This window comes from Anarrhichthys ocellatus, unplaced genomic scaffold (assembly GCF_004355925.1).
Source record: "Anarrhichthys ocellatus isolate YVR2014 unplaced genomic scaffold, GSC_Weel_1.0 scaffold2, whole genome shotgun sequence".
NCBI classification, from domain to species: Eukaryota; Metazoa; Chordata; class Actinopteri; order Perciformes; family Anarhichadidae; genus Anarrhichthys; species Anarrhichthys ocellatus.
Genome location: NW_022280032.1, coordinates 10680725 through 10698191, shown reverse-complemented (window position 1 = coordinate 10698191; position 17467 = coordinate 10680725). Strand labels below are relative to the sequence as shown.

At 40.9% G+C, this 17467-nt stretch overlaps 1 protein-coding gene across 1 annotated transcript in view; it reads left to right on the top strand.

Annotated features, from left to right (window-relative positions):
* Positions 1 to 889: 889 nt before the first annotated feature.
* The window catches only part of fkbp16 (FKBP prolyl isomerase 16), a 27086-nt gene continuing 10508 nt past the window's right edge, over positions 890 to 17467 (top strand). The window contains exons 1-3 of the mRNA XM_031870063.1: positions 890 to 1588; positions 1837 to 2006; positions 3208 to 3296. Coding sequence (XP_031725923.1) covers positions 1117 to 1588; positions 1837 to 2006; positions 3208 to 3296 — 731 coding nt within the window. The 5' untranslated portion in view covers positions 890 to 1116. The remainder of the gene's footprint in view (positions 1589 to 1836; positions 2007 to 3207; positions 3297 to 17467) is intronic.

Below are 17467 nucleotides of genomic sequence, written 5' to 3'. Positions count from 1 at the left end.
TTAATTTAATCCCTGATGGACAACATGCTTTGGCTGTGGGTTCAGTAAGTCAGTAAAACAGTATTTATTGACAACATGGCTGGGGCATGTTTTCTGTCTAAATTAGTCTACTGCTCCTGCAGTGACATGACAAATACTTGATATAATGTGTGGTATTTTGTTGTTTTTGTCATTTCCTTCAGTAAAATGTGCAGTGAGGAATAACTTTGCAGTGGTGCTCCAATGTAACAACTGGGTAACATTATCTGTTATTCATTTGCTGAAAATGACGCATTCATAATGTCTACTAATGCCTTAATAACAGTCTAGTGACATTTAAATCAATGTCTCAATCCTGTTATCCCCCTGTGAACAAGTGGATGTTTAACAATAGATGTTTGTGCATCTGAGTCGTTTCAAGAAGAAGAATTGTGAATACACCCAAATTAACTTTACACAACATAAGGTGTTTATCCTTACGCAGTTTTACACCTTTAAAAAACGTGTATTTAATCTGTAATCTAGTGTCAGATTTACAGCCTGCAGTTTATTAGTGTGGTGGCACTTCCTGAAAAGAGAAAATAAAAACTCCCAACATAACTCAAAGCAAATTATGTTATAGTTTATATCTCCTGAGATCTTATTGGTAGACTGCATTCATGGAAACTGCGTTGTGGGGCATGACGGTGAAGTCATTAAGAAGCTTACAGACGTTCTGGCAGATTAGGTTTTTCTCTTCTAATCCTGCAGATTACCAATGCACAAGCCTGCCGGCTGGGAGTGCTTTGTTGCGTTGCACAGTTTCTTTATATTGATCATTTTTGGTTGCTGCCACATCACTGGACTATGTAGACTAAGACGGACACAAGCAGGAGTGAGAGTAGGTCAAGGACTGCAGAAACTACGAAGCTGCAGGCGAGACAAAGCTTTTTTATTAAAACTGTAGATGAAGGCAGGATTTAGGGATGCTTTCTGAGTTGGATTTAATGAAACACAACATGGATTTTTACCTCCTGGAGATATTCTATTTGTTTTGACAGAGTGAAGGTGGCAGAAGTTGGCTTACAACAGAACTACTAACCTCCGCCTAAGTGGAACGTTGGCTCGAACAAGGAGGATCATCTCTTTTGGAGGCTAATGCAGGTGGCATCCATCGCTCTCTGCAGTGAAATGGAGACAGAGCCATGTTGTGGAGAGCATGAAGACCCTGCAGTGGAGTGTACAGTGCCTGAGGTAAGAGAGGCTGTATCCGAGCATGCTGATGGGGACAGTCACACCGAGCTGCCCTGTGGGCCTGCAGAGGAAGGCAAGGAGCTGAGAGGGAAAGAGCAGGCTGAAACAGAGAGCTGTGCAGATGAGAGTAAAAGCGTCGAGGTAAAAAACCCCTCTGATCCTGAGCAAAGGGGAGACACAGGATGCAAGGAGCGGAGGAAACTGAAAAAAACAAACAGCTGGAAGATGGTGAGATTTCAAGACCCATCAACAGAGGATGATGTGTCGGAGAGAGACAGCTCAGCAGAGAGTCTCTTTCCAGAATATATGATGGCCGAGTGGACTTCCTCCACCTTTGAGGAGCTGTTTGTGGCAGACGATTGGCAAGAAATCACAGGTGAGGATGCATCATTGAATCACTTTAGACTTGGTTTTAGTAATGTTGCATAGTATAGTGCTTCTTATTTAGTTAAATCGTACCTTTATATTTGATTTTGGGTTAAAACCACAAAAGAAGTAAAGTGACGAAAATGTGATTGAACTCAAGCTTGGCGTGTTGGTGGCTGTTTCTGAGCACGTGTTACCACCAACATGCAGATTAACCCTGCTTCCTCCTGCATGACCTTCTATTCTTTCCTCACGCAGAGGACCAGCTGTTGAGAAAGAAGGTGGTGGAGTTCGGGGCCCCGCACACCCTCAGCCCCACCTGGGGCCAAGCGGTTACTGTGAAGATGCAATGTGTCCTGGAGGACCGCACTGTGGTGGAGAAGGATGGCAAGCTTGTCTTTGTTATTGGAGAGGGAGATGTAAACCAGGTAAACTCCTCAGTTTTCATATACATGCAACAGGACAAGATTTTGGTATCTAAAGCGTTGTGGTTTCCGTTTGTAGACAAAGTAGTATGAACTAATCAGGTCGAGCAGGCTTTGGTTGAATGCAGGTTAACAGTGCGTGTGGAAAGCAAAAGAGGCAGAATGCAATCTTGGAACTCATTGGCTATCGTCTAATGGTTATTTTGATTTTTATTGGTCTATAATTAGCTTGTAAACTGGCTACATGTGAAACAATCCAGTCGTACAGGTGGTCTCTCAACTCCAACTCTTGTCGCTCATCTCAAGTTGCTAATCGGAATGTAAACAACGTGCAGTGCACGGCAAAGGAAGTCTTGGCCCGGGTATCGGCTGGCTGCCACAGAACCCCAGAAATATAGCCCCTTGCCCCAATAGGCTTATCGTCCTCAAACCGATAGCCGATGGGTTTCTGCAGACATGCTGGCAGCTCTGTGACGTTGTACTTTGGTACAACTATAGACTGTATATAAGAAGTGGACGTAAAATATGTCCCCCATTGGTTTGTGGACTGTTGTTCTGAAGCATATCCTGTTTTATCATCTGTTTCATTCTTTATAGGACCATAATTTACTAAATGGACATCATGTTGTATTGGAGAAGATTTGAAACTAGCGATAAAGACAATCAAGTTGGAAGTAGGGTCATTTTCTCATAGACTTCTATACAATCTGACTTCTTTTTTGCAACCAGGGGAGTCGCCCCCTGACGGTGCCTTAAGCCAAATGCTAACGTCAGCATGCTAGCATTGCCAATACTAGCATGTTGACGTTAGCAGGTGCATTGTTTAACTTGTTCGCCATCTTAACAACAGAAAGTGCAGCTGAGGCTGTTAGGAATGTCGTTAGTTTTGTCAAGCTCATGGTGGAGCTAGCTGAGGAGTCAGAATCATTATGATTAATCCTCTGGGAACTAGAAATATATGCACCAAATTTTATGACGGTCCAATAGTTGTTGAGGCATTTCAGACTTAAACAACTGACCTACACGGTGATCCTAAGAGCTAGCAGGGCTAAAGAGCTGGTCAACATGCTTGAAAAATCAGATGTTTAGTCAATAAAGGACATTGAAATGCACAAAACAACATTATGCTTAAATGTATTTAGTGTAATTAAGTAAAAAGCTCTGTCAGTCCTCTAAGTAACATGTTGTGTTTTGACACCTGTAGGCCCTGGAGGAGTGTGTCATGTCCATGCAAAAGGGTGAGATCACATTACTCCTGGCAGATTCACTGTATGCCTATGGACTTCTGGGAAGGTAAGGATTTTCCAGTTATTGTTGTTTAACGGTGAACTATTGAATTAAGGAGCATGTTGAAGCAGAAACAAGACTTGGTCAGATATATTTTGTATTCAAGTTGGCTTCTTGTACCTGTTGCTGTGGGAGCAGGCTGGTTATCCAGGGGTAGCGGAGTTAATGAACCATAAACAGGAGCAGATGGCTTCCTCCAAACACCATTCACAGGCAGCCTATCAATGGCGTGCTTGTAACCTCACAACCTATGGGAGGACACCACTTATATTACGGCCAATGGCTCAGGTTTATGACCTTTACACCATTAAAGAGCCAGTATAAACACAGTGGAGATTGGTCTGTCACTGAAGAAAACCCATTGTTTATAGTTTCATGTTTACTTTAGATAACCTGAACACGTGAGAAGAAGACATTAATGTACAACATTGATTTGATGAGATTGTGTCACATATCCATAAAAATATTAGTTTTTTGAGGTGTGATTGGAGGAAAAACGAAAAAGCAAATGCGTTAAATCTGATTTAATTGGTTCACTGGTTTATTATGTTACTTTCTGTAGTTATCGCTGTTAAAATACTTTTTAAGCAGAAAGTAATATTCTGTATGTTGAGCTCTTTCATAAACAGCAGAATTGTGGCCATTAATTTAAGTGATTATATCAACTCCATGCCAGTGTTTATGTAAGCCCACACCCATCAGAGGAAATTAAACATTAATATACAGTTCCAATTTACAACCATGTGTGCTCTGTTAGCACAAAATGTTGCAGATATAGAACGCCAGGGGGAAAAAATAATAATAAAGAATCTGCTTGCAGGTTGGAGGACATTTGCTGAACAGTTATATAAAAATGTCCATTCAGCTGTATGCAGGACATGCTGTACCATTAACAGAGTAGCTGTACAGAGGAGTAATGCATAAAAACAAACATGCACCCAGATTTATCATGGGGCCATAAAAGCCTTAAAAGGGTGCAGGATTCAGAGCTAAATTCATCCATTTTTACAGACTGAAAATAAAACACAGACCATTTGAACATTGTTGACAACATAATGTCTGAACATTGTGTTGTGAAAGTATTGTTTTCCAGTGTGTGTGCTGTACTGTTTCAGTCTCCTCTGTGTGCTGTGTGTGAGGTACTGTCTGTATTCAGGAGCTCTGTGAAGAGGATGATGGGACATGGGGTGTGCGAGGTGAGAGCGAGGAGTCTAGGTGTTGTCTAGACTCTCGCCCTCTGTTGTGTGTTAAAGAAGGAGGCAGAGAAAAAGAAGGAGGCAACAGGAGGTTAGTTAATGATTGTTTTGATGCAGCTGATTAGGGTTGTGTGCTGTCGAGTCAGAAGGTAGACAATCAGAGCTTCATGCTAACTCCTTAAACATGCTTTGCTTATAGAGGTTACTGGTTGCTCAGAATGTAATTTTCTCCGGTCACTGAAGCTAAATGCATTTGTTAATACTTTGGTATGGCGAGTGGGAATATCAAGAACACACGTAATAATATAGCATGTTACAAACTCAACTAAACTCTAAGATAAAAACAGGTCATCCGATAATGGAGAACTTTTGGGAAATACATTTTCTTTCTTGATGAAAAAATCGATATCACGTTCATGTCTGTATGCTAGCTTAGCTTAGCATAATGAGTGGGAACAGGAGGAAATGCCTACAAGAACATCTACTAATTAACATGTTGTATCTTGTTTGTTTAGTCCGTACAAAAGTATATAAAATGTGTATGTTTTGTTACAATTATATGCAAACCTATTTCTTTGTGAGCAGTTGCCAGATAATCAGCAGAGACTCCAAGAAGTCTCTGGTCACGGCAAAAAAGTTAGTCCGGCACATAACTCCACGTAAAACAGTGTTTACACTCTGATTTTTGTAAAGATTTAACAGAGGTGACTATAGCAGCATTTGTTACCTTTGGACAGAGTTAGTCTTGCTCTTTGTCCCTGTCTAGAGTCCTTTGTGTTAAGCTAAGTTTACAGGCTGCTCGTTGTAGCTTAATTTACCATTCAGACATGAGACGGATATCGGTGTTTTCATCTAACTAATAGACAGAATGAGAACAAGTGTTTTTAATATGTCACAGAGCTTCTAACTTCTCAATCATGGCATGTTGCCAGACCTGCTTGTTGAAGTTAATACAAAACGTATTTAATAAACTATTATTTGAGCAAATAAGCTGACAGAGTATCTCAAGCATAAACAGACATCATGTTTCAGGGTAGATTTGACAGTCACAGCGTGTCTGTGCTGTAAAATTAGAGACAATGAGGGAAAATCTCATTAGCCTCTCTATGTTTTCTGGCAGAGGCATTGATTGAACTCTGTCAGTCGCCTTTTGCAAACAGTGCTGCTAAGAGCACTTCACAGTTATGTATCAGAACAGTGTGCAAAGCGTGTCAGACAGTATGATTAAACACAGCACAGTGGAGTGGTCTGTAGCTTGGTGTGTGGGTGATGGGCTGAGCTGCAACTCCTTAAAATGTGAAAACAAAGACAATAAAACCCCCAGAAAAGTCTGGAGCTTTTACCTGATTGATTACAACGGACAAGCTGGTCGGGACTCAATCGACAGAAATAATCTCTGACGTGTTTCCTGTGACATTAAAGCATTCGAAAGGGGAGAGGTGACAAAAGACATCACACTCGCCTTTTCGAGGAACCGCAGCATACGTCAAAGGTATTCCCTAACTGAGGCATACACAAACTGCAAGGCAAGTCATTATCAGAGAGCAGTGGTGGCTAACATCTGTTGATCTCTGGACAGGCCCAACTTTAAAACTCATAAACCCTCCAGGTAGTCTGCCTCATCAGCTCTGCACCACCCCAAAGTCAACATTTAGTGTCAATGGCAGATGCTTTATTTTCTGAATAATTTGTTTCTAGCCGTATGTAAAACGCCACACAACACATTTAAAGACTTGAGCTGTAGCCTAAGGGTAGTTAGGCTGGCTGTCAACAAACATAAACAGAGGCTTAAATCCCGCTGCTGGCAGCCAAGGTGTTGGTGTACTTTAAATCTTGGCACGAATGAGAACTACTTCAGTGGCACATGTTGAACTGGACTTAATTAGACCACTGGGATGTGTCGTAGTTAAATTAATAGTTTAATCCAAGTCCAGATGTACAGTGTCAGCCAGTTAATCGTTCTACTGTTGCAGTAACATGTCACAATGGGATTGTGTGATATGTATGATTAAACCTGAAGTTTAGCCAAGGCTACATTTAGTCTAAATCAACCACAAATTAAGTAGTGGTAAATCGAAACTAACACAAACGCAGTAAAAGGTAAAGCAGAGTAAAAAAAAAAATGAATCTGTCACAATACAATAAGACATACAAATATAGGAATTGGGCAATTTGCCCCACAGTCTATTGGTGGCATCTTCAGAAAGAACTTTACGGGACCCAGAGTTGAATCCTGGTGTATCCCACATGGAATAAAACAGATAATAAAATACTTGTAGTGACCAGGCCCACAGGATCAGCTCCAAGCTTTCGAAGCAAATTCTACATACTGACTAAACGGTGGAATTACAATTTCCGTGTCCGTCACGTGATGCCAAAAAGACTTTCCCCGATAGACTTACATTCGGAAAGAGACATTCTCGTTGTACATCCATGGTGTGAACCAACAGATTAAGTTCCACATCTGTGTTCGCCTGCGACCCTATCTGCCACCCCGTTTGGAAGTGTTGTGAACGTCGTGTGGATAGATGAAAGCAGATTAGGTTATATATGTTTGATGTATTTTCTATTTTATTTTGCCAGCAAAAGTTATTTACACAGACAAGGGCCATATTTAGTATTACAAATCTTAGTTAGCTACGGCGTTCAGAAATGTAAGTTGCAATATCTTGTGAGTGTGTCACTGAGACAGAGAAAGGTGGGTTGTGATAAATGGTCCAATATTTACTTTAGTGACTATGGGGTATAAGAATTGTTCGTAATCTGTGCTAATTTTTATTTCACCCTTTGGAGTTAATAGCCTCAGGATCTGGCAGTCCTAAAGGGGCATGGTAGTGGCGAAACCAACGCGACATAGATACAGGAAACTGACTCTTGGGACACTGTCTCCTTTCTGAATTGTCTGAGTGAACCACAACATGCAAGTATAGATAATCACATACTAAACAAACAGAATTTATTAGAAAGGTAGAGACACTTTGGAGACACACCAGATGGCTATCATTGTCAGTTTCTGAACAAACAAGCCCTGCTAGGGGAGGAGATCTCCCTCTCTTTGACCCCAGGCAAGGTGAGCCTTGATTACACCAGGCTTACTGATCTGGCAGAACAGTGGCAGGTTGGAGCAAGTTAAGTGAAGCTGTAGTTCATGGGAAAGTATACTAATTAAATTGATGATTGATGGTTATTGCATAATATTCATTATCTGTTCGTAGGCAGTACAGTTTAAATAGTGTGTGATGTTTAAAATAGTGTTGGTGTAAATACATCGAGGTGTGTGCTTGGTTTTTTCATTTGGTTTATTGACAATAAGAATAGATTGATAAAATCCTGTACGTTTTTCCATTTATCCAGACGGAGACAGGTTGTCTGACATTAATAGTAAAAAGTAGCATCCAAAAAACTAGAACATTGAATCATAAGTAAAACATTTTAACTATTTCTTCAGGAATCAGGCAATTTGAAAAGTATCATAGACACCCAAACAAGATGTCAGCATGCTAACGATGACAGATGTTCAGCATGCATGATGTTCACCATGTTCACCATCTTAGTCTAACATTTGCTACTTACCACTAAACACAAAGAAAGGCGATGCTGATGGGAATGCCCATCCAGGTGTTTTGATGACACGAGAGGAAACATTAGAGGATCACCAAAAGTTATTATGATTCATGCTGAGGGGACCATGAATGTGTGCACCAAATGTCACGGTGATGAATCCGATACTTAAAAAACACAAATCTAATTTTTAGTGATAGAGGAAAAGCCAAGGGATCAATACAATACTCAATAGGATTAATCCTCTGGGGAACATGAATGGCTTTACATGCCTATTGGCAATCTATCCAACAGTTCTTGAGACATATTACTTTGGACCAAAGAGATGGAAAAACTCAAAAATTGACTCATGATCAAACAATCGATAATTTTGTTTTCGGGAAGCAGACAGTGCACAAAATATTTGTACAATTGTATGACTGTTAAAAATTAGCAAGGAATGTCATCAGGGAAAAATGTGGATCACGTCACAATTAATTTGACCTGCGGAACATCCAGCCTGTATCAAAACCAATTGTTGAACAAAACATATTACATTGGAATTTGTGTGCTAGAGAAACATATTCTCGTGAATTTGCCCAAGGGGAATCTTTGTTGACACTCTTGAAGAAGTTGGCAAGTGTGGAAGTCTCTCTCCTCGGAGGCACACCCATATCCAGCGGGGAATGCAGTTGAAAAAGGCAACAGTGATATTTGTCAGGGCAGAAAGGCATGCAGGCCGAGAGACTCACAAAGCAAAGAGGCAACGTGAGAAAGAGGCCAGGAATGGCATCAATGGGATCAAGTCTGATGATGAGTAAGGATACTTATTTAGGCGTAGCCGCCATTGTCAAATGTGATTGATGTGACAGTGATTCACGTGACAGAGGTTTGGGCATTTTGTGATTATCGTGTATTCTTCCTCTTCTTATAAACCATTCTCTCCTCTTATCGCCCAACGTAACACGATACAGCAAAGAACTGGCAGTTCTGCTTTTCATTACACGGAGCACTCGCCAGCAGACAGGTACAGTGACTCACTCGCCACAGAGTTGTGCTGGTGTCTGTCACTTTGTGCACACGAGCCCTCCTCCCCTGTCTCCAGATACGTAAGCATGTTGTCTGCACATAAAATCTGTGAGGTGGAGTTCCTCTCTGTGCTGGTGGTAGTGTGACTCACTCTGCATCGCCACCTGGGTCAAATAAATAATGTGACCTTTGAGAACTGTGGAAAACATAATGATAAACCATTCTTCTCCACACTGCTGTTTCCTCTTAGGATTCAAGCAACAACTTGTTGCATGGTCCTGGGACCTAAACAAGTTTGACTGTAGCTTTTGGCCTCTGTGTGTCTCTTTCCTGACGCAGCAGGCTGACGAGAAACCACACCCAGACCTCACGCTCCAGGAGCAGGCCAGCAAGCAGCGACAGCTGTAGCACACTCCAGATAAAATCAGGCTCAGGCTCTCCTGGCTCTCCTGTTTGCCAAAAACACTCCCACATTAGTTTGAAGCTTCATGTGTTGACCTAAAGCTTAAATATGAATTAAATAATAATTAAATTATGTATGAATTAAATCTGATCTGAGTTATCTGTTTTAAATTCTGAAAACTAGATGGTGGGTTGTTTTAGCACCGCAGCATTACTTTGCCACTCAGACCAGTGTTTGAACTGTACATGCCCCTCATCTAATCTCCCTGGATGTTTACCTTTTTCCCCTACTGCCAGCAGGCTTATCTCTCTCATCAACACAGCCTTGGTCATATTATAGCACTGCCCGCAGTTATATCCACTTCTGCTTTCCGTGGTATTTAGTGGGACAGTAAATCTCCTCAACTGAAATGTGCTTTTATTGAATTTAAGGTAGATCGCGTATTTTTAGAGTAGATACCACTTTACTGGTGGTGTAAAGTTGATTTTGCATTACATAACCGCCACACTGGTTGGAGCTCTGTATGTGTGGTTGTTTAAATGTACATTTACATTGCTTTGTTAAAATGTATCATTCATTTATTTTTGTCCCCATTTTGTCCCTCTTTGGATACCCAAATTACCTTTTGCATTGCAGTCATTGTCCTTTAGACATGATGTGTGATTTTAATCAAATTAAAACCTTCAATGTTGTCAATATACCGCAGTTAAATGTAAACACACCGCTACATAAGGCAACGGATGAGAGCAAACAGGTCACTTAGCGTAATGAAAGTTGCTTCCCGTTGGGATTGACATGGCAACAAAAACAACAAAGAATTTGACCAAACCACCACAGGACCTTTTTATTTCAGCAATTACAAGTTCATAGTGGTAGATGAAAAGTCTATTAGTCTTATCTTGTGTCATACTGCTGTATCGTTTACAATTTGTTTTTTTAAATCCTTAGAGGTTCGGCCCCCTCAGTCCCTCCCGCACACTGACACTGTTAGTGGCCATGTTCTCCATTTTTTCACCTGCCAGAGATGAGCTTCATCATAAGACTCTCGCCAGCTTCCCACCTGCGAACCCAACAACTTATGCAGATCCTTCATTTTAGTTGTAAACAAATAAAGTTACATTTACATTCAGTAAGTGTGTTGAATGCATTTCCTTCCTCATAAAACAGTTGCAGAAGCGATTTTTGAAGTAATGTAATTTATTTTGCATCTATTACCAGCTAGCCCTCTTCCGCTTCGCTATACCTCTTTGTTTCTTTACGTGTTATTTAGCAAAAGTTAGCATCTGAACACGTTAACGCTAAGATGGTGATCTGGGTAAACATTTCCCTTGCTTAGCAGCAGAATGTTAGCACTGCATTGTGATTGTGTCATGTTAGCATGCTGATTTTAGCATGTAGCTCAAAGTAGTGGTGTGTCTAAGTACAGCCGCTACATGGCTATAGACCCTTATTTAGTCTTTTTACGTTGCAAAAATATTTTCATCAATTTTCACGTATAGGTCTGAAGTTTGACCAAAAATGTGCCTTGAGTCCAATTTGTACAATTATTGCGTCACACCCCTCTGTACGTCAACAACAGCTATAGACACTTTTGCCTACAACATGTTGTACGAGTTAGTTTGTTTCAAGCATAGACCGGCTCTGACTCTCCTGTTTTATTTATGTACCTATGGCTTTGTATTCATAGCTGCTTTCAATCCCCCTCGTCATTGCTGAAAAACAGAAGCTGTGTCTGGCAATCTTTGACTTCTAGGACCACCCAGTCCCACTCATCATTTGTGGCTCTAAGAAGTCACTTCTTATTATGATTTTTGTAATTTTAGATACACATTTCAAACTACAAAATAATGCAATGTCTGTAAGAAGCTCAGGCAGACTGTCTGGGCAACTCCTGAACCCACTTTATATGTTTTTTCCAGTGGAATTTGAGCAGATGGGATAGTAGTGGGGGAAGACAGTGACACACTGTGAACACATATGCAGTTTATAAAAAGTCTGTATCGATGCTAAATGTATCATGTGATGTGGCAGAAGTAGTGACAACTGTGTACCTGAGGAAATAAGCGTATGTGTCTGTACAGCAGTGTGCTGCTGCTGCTGGGGTGGGATGTGAGGCGGTGGATGCTGTCTGCGAGCTAGAGGAAGGAGATCTGTAGCAGAGTAACAAGTGGCACTGGTGTGTGTGTGTGTGTGTGCGTGTGTGCGTGTGCGTGTGTGTGTGTGTTTGTGTGCGGGTGATAAAGAGGTACCGTCAGTGGGGACGTGGCGTGTGACTCATCTCGCAGAGACGTCACTACGCCGTCATCAGTCGTCTGCAGCAGTCTAGCAGACACACACACACACACACACACACACACACACACACACGCACACACACGCAGCTTTCACAAAATATTCTTCTCAAAGTTAATGAGTGGCAGACTCCCACTGACGTCCTCGCTGCAAAATTAAAATCAGATGTGCAGTGATTAAGCTGAAGTGATTTACTAAGTAAATTCCATTCTAAATGAAACAATCTCAGTTGTTTGATAGCACTGATGGGATTAGTTGCTCTGTGGTTATGTTTCATATTCCATATGATGAAGGACAATACAATCTCATGTAAGACTGCATTATCTGTGCAAGAAAACAAAATCAGTTTGCATATAAAATACGAGCAAAAACAAGTAAAATCAGGCCTGTTCTTAAGAAATGTGGCTCTTGGAGAGGATTGATGCTCCAGGTCTCACTGTGCTCAGCCATCAGAGAGAAAGACTAAAGGATTGCGCTAATGGCCCTGCTACATTTGCTTTACTCGGCCAGCAGACTCCGGCTGCTCCTCCGTGACAACCTGACTAATAAGTCATGAGTTCAATGGGCTGCTATTGATTCACAGGCTGCACAAGGAGGTAGAGCCGGCTGCTGCTGAAAGGAAGCTGGATCTTTATTGGTTAGATAACAAGCGCACACAGAGGCAGCCCTATTTCTCATTGACAGCGATATGACAGGAGGGTGACTGAATGATAATCATGATGTTTTTGTTTGATGTACACAACGTCAGAAAGTCAACATGTGCACATAATGTATGTGCTTGTAAATTACTCATCAGATGTCCAACATTAAAGACGTGAAGGCCAGGTGTATCTGTACAGGTGCAAATGCTGCTTTAAAGTTACATCTCATTAAATCATCAATCAGGGAACGTAATAGCTGCTGTCCGTTTGTTGTGTGCTCAATTTGCAAAACAATATCCGAGACACGGTGACATTTTCTCGGTGGGAGTTATCTGGTTTCGGCACATGCATGTGTGACAGCTCGGACTTAGAAGGGAAATTAATTTCTGATCAATATCTCTTTATGACATTTATTCCCCTACCTGAATGTCATAAACAAAGCAATGAGCAGCTTGTGATGACAAACGTTAATGTTCACAACTCTGTAACCTCTGAGGGAGGCAAACAGCAACCCTGCAGAATGATAATGAATGCATATTTTATGCTAAAATCTTTTATTTTGATGGAAAGAAATACATTTTTGATCTGAGTGCAAATTAAATTGCTCATCTAAACACAAGGCACAAAATACCCCTGCAACATTCAGGGATTCATGCGTCCGCTGAAGTAGACAGACATTTTATGTGGAGTATAACCGTAATGGAAGAGGAGGACTTTCATCTTTCAAAAGAGCAGGATTTTTGGCTCCTCGCTCATAATTTGTAGGAACTTAGAAAGCTTTGAAGTTCACAAGTGAAACCTAAAACTGGCAGTGATTCGGTTTACGTAATCAGTAGACATAACGTCTGTGCAAAGAAAGATCCGAGCTGTCATTGCTGTTCACTACAGCTTCACATTCACCTCGCTGAGAATCGACTGAAACTAAACCTCACTCCCCGCGGCTGCATGAGAAATGGCCACTTGACCGCACCGTGCACACCTCAGACACCTCTGCTTGTTCGTATTGATTGATTTGGGATTTAGAGTAAATCCCGGGATAAGATCTCTTCCACAGATAACGGCGAGGCTGATATTCTAGAAAATGACCTCAGGTGATGTATTTCTGTGTAAGACAGATTGCTCTCATCCACCATAATGCACACCAAAAGCTTTGCACTTTAGTTTTTTTGAGGAATTATTCATCTTGATTCTGCCACAGATCAGAGCCCAAACCTGTGAGAGGTTTCAGATCATTGCATAAGGTAGAAACTGAAACTTAGCCTGCTCCCCTGTGAGTCAGAAAAAAGCTTTTGTTTAAACACTTTTAACTTCCCTCATTCCTTGACTCACTCACTTATTCACCGCAGAGAGGTGGAGCTCACAGTTGACGTCAGTCTGATTAAATTGGTAAATTTGCTCTTAGATTTTAATTTGATTCAAGACATGAAACATTTATAGAAACAGGCTTGATATGATGGATAAACATTTTTATCGTTCATCACGCGATAAAAGAGATGAAGTAAACAATAGATTGGTAAAGAAAGTCGAACATTTCATAAAAACTGGAGACTCAGATATTTGGTGGAGACCAAACTTGAGCTAAAATCTGAGCAGTACAATCAAATACATGCAAGCACGCATTTGTTGTGGATGAACAGAGTGCCTCTACTGTTTGCCTCGCAAACATCTTGAACAAACATAAATTGCTGCTGTGGTAACTTTCCAGAGTTATTGTCTCATAGTATTATAAACTGCTGTGTAATGTGTTGGTGCCTGATGATGTTATTGGTCCTTCAACTGGACTTCCTGAATCATATTGATTCATCCACCAACGCAGCACCGTGTGTTGTTTTAACACGGGACTGCTGTTGTTCTGAATGCCCGCTAATAGGGCACCATGTACAGTATGCAATCGTAAGCGTAACAACTTGATAAGTCACTGAACAGAAAGTGAAACTTATCTATGCTCTCTTCAGAGCCATAAAACAGTATACGTTTCACTTTACTGTTGGAGATAAAACACTGACTATGGCTAAGTACCACATACAACTCCACTTCAAAACACATGAACTGTCCCTTTAAAGGTGTTCTCAGATGTTTTCTGTACTCACACCTTCATGTTTCAAATAGACTCATTTACACTGGCTTTTACCCTGCGTACTGCAGATAACTATTGTACGTTTATTACTTAAAGCAGGTCAAATAAAGCCGTGTGACCAACGAGTCTCTCTGAAATGGACTGGAGACTGCACATCCCATGCTATTTAAACAGCCACTATATACCCTGCAGGTAGTCCAGGGCTGAGATTGGATTCATTTTAACAGGCTAAGGAAACCTGCTGTAGATTATATGGGGACTTTTGAGGAGCTCAGCAGCCAGGATGTAGGCAGTAGCTGCCCTTGATCCCTGCGAGCACAGTTTCATTGGCTCATTGCCGGAGGAGGAAATAAAAACAAAAAGGAGAGGAAAGCACAAGCTGCAAGGCAGCAGCTGAAAGGTCTCACACTGTTAGTTTCAAGATCTTCCACTGTACGAGGCTGTTTTGCTGCAAATTAACTAGAATTGCAGCAAGCGAGGAAAAACAGCTGTGACGTCACACCAGCGCCCGGATTAAAGCTAAGCTCCTTTGCACGACTGTATTGGTCCTGTGTGTCCATCCAAGAGTCAGAACAGACACTGAACATCAGCAGCAGCAGCAGACCTGTTTTCACTGCTGTAAAAAAAATAAATAAACAACCTCATAAATCCTCTTGGATTTAGTATTATCATACAAGCTGCACAGCACATTTTTGCAGTGTATTAGTGCACTATCTGAGGTTGTAACCATAGAAACCAGTTTGAGGTACATCACTGGCCTTTCCATCATTTGAAACGGAGAGAGCGTGACGTCAAAGTGACCACAGTTTTCCCTCTGTGGGAGTTTTTCCTTTTATTCAGAGCGGCGAGGGGCAAGCTTGACAGATAACAGGGTGAGTCATCGGCAGCATCATGCACCTCGATGAGGAAGTTTGCTCAGCCACAATGCATGTATCACATTCATCTGTAATGAATTCATAATCTATCCATGACACAGGTCGGAAGAGCTTCTCGTCCTTATCACCACAATCCATACGAACACAAGAAGAGGGAAACATTTGTTCAGTCAGTCATAATACGAGAAATAAAACCACGTCACGCAAACGTCAGATAGTAAAAGCACGGTGGGCCTCGTCAATGTAGATTAGACATTTGTTTAACTTCTGTAGTTTGTTATTGAAAGTTGTGGAAGTAGGTCACAGTGAAATTTGAAAGAAAATAACTGACGAAATTAGTTTTGAGGGTGTGTATAAAATATTGTTGTATTTTATATTACTTTGTATTATATTATTATGTTGTTTATGTCTGGTTTCAGACCAGTATAAATAGGTCTGGGGTTGTGCTCATTGACGACGGCTTCTCACAATTGAAGAAAGCCAATCGCAGGTTTGTAGGCAGGATTAAAAAATGGTGACATTATCTTCCTGTGCCATAGCCAGATAAAGAGACTAACACTTTCCACAAAAATGGACACAAATGTGGATGAGATCCACACGTTGACTTTCAGAAATGACAGAGACTCAGATGCAGACCGCAAATGTCTCGTATCTTCAAACAGCCCTCCTGCAGAAGGTCTCATTGACCTTTTCTCTGGTTTGGAACATGAGGCAACTATCAGGGTAATTTCTCTGCAAGATGGTTGGGAACAGAGGAAAAATTACAAAAATGACTCACAACTCACTGTGATATACTAAATGCAATATTATTGCAGAGGTATGTGGGGTTTGTAAACACTTTCTAATTAATTAAACACATTTTTAGGTCTCGGGAAGGCAGTGTATGTCGGTCTGTGCAGCATTTTGGTCAACATCGCAACATCTCGACAAGTGTTTGATTAATCTTTGTGAAATTCTGTGGACATTAATGGTCCTCAGAGGATGAATCCTAATGACTTTGGGGATCCCCGGACTTTTCATGTAGTAGCATCAGCAGGTTGACAGTTTTGGTTCAAAGGAAATATCTCAACAACATATGGTTCACATATTCATGTCACCCTCGGGATGAGTTGAAATAATTACTGAGAGAAATAGAGATACATACTTTTTCTGTAAATTGTAAACAATAATACAGAAATTGTGAGAAATTGTGCAAATATGCCGAAATAAATATTGAAATTATATCTTATTTGTTATTTCTGTATATACACAGTATATATATATATATATATATATATATATTAAATCATATTAAATCATACACATGTGATAAATTCTTCTAAAATAAATGACACTCATGAGATGAATGACACACTCATCAGCTTTAGTGTTCTTTGTGCTGCCAATTAGCAAATGTTAGCATGCTAACAAGCTTGCCTTTTGATGAAAAGAACTACAGAAGTGGCAACCTTGCTGGTAGCTACATCTCAATAAAATATATATAAAATATTAACACTGATATGATGATTCAAATTTGAAATGTAAAATGTGTTTTTTTTTTAACTGAACTAATAACCAACTACTCCAAATATGTAACAACGCAGCAAACCCGCTAATTGACTACCAAACTAGCAGCATCTGCGTGAATCCAGCAGATATTTTGGCGCGTCATGGCAGGAAGGTCCCATCAGAAATGGCTTCATTCCATTTAGGTCGCACAGGGTCCTGATATTGTGCATCCTGGCTCACTAGCTTTGCTTAAGGGACACTTGTTTCACCTGAATCTAATTAGACAGTGGTGGAGCTTGTATCCTGATATAAAATCAATAAATTCATGTTTAAGAACGATCTTGTTTGTGTGTTAAGTGAATGAGTCTCTTTAAGACCAGCAGAGAGAGGCTGGTAGGAGGCCGGTTCTGCAGCTCAGTGTTAGGAAAACCTGGACCCGGGCTTAAGTTGCAGGTTCAGGTTTCATTGGGATCTTGTGGAGGTATCTCACCCTGCTGACCAGCCTCCGCTTCCTGTTTGCACTAATAAGGCCCTGGGGGCTCATTGGCTGAGCTCAGCGCCGCAGCACACTGGTGTGGTGCTAATCGCCAATGACCCACATGACACCGTAAACCTCATAGATCTGTCAGTGCACTA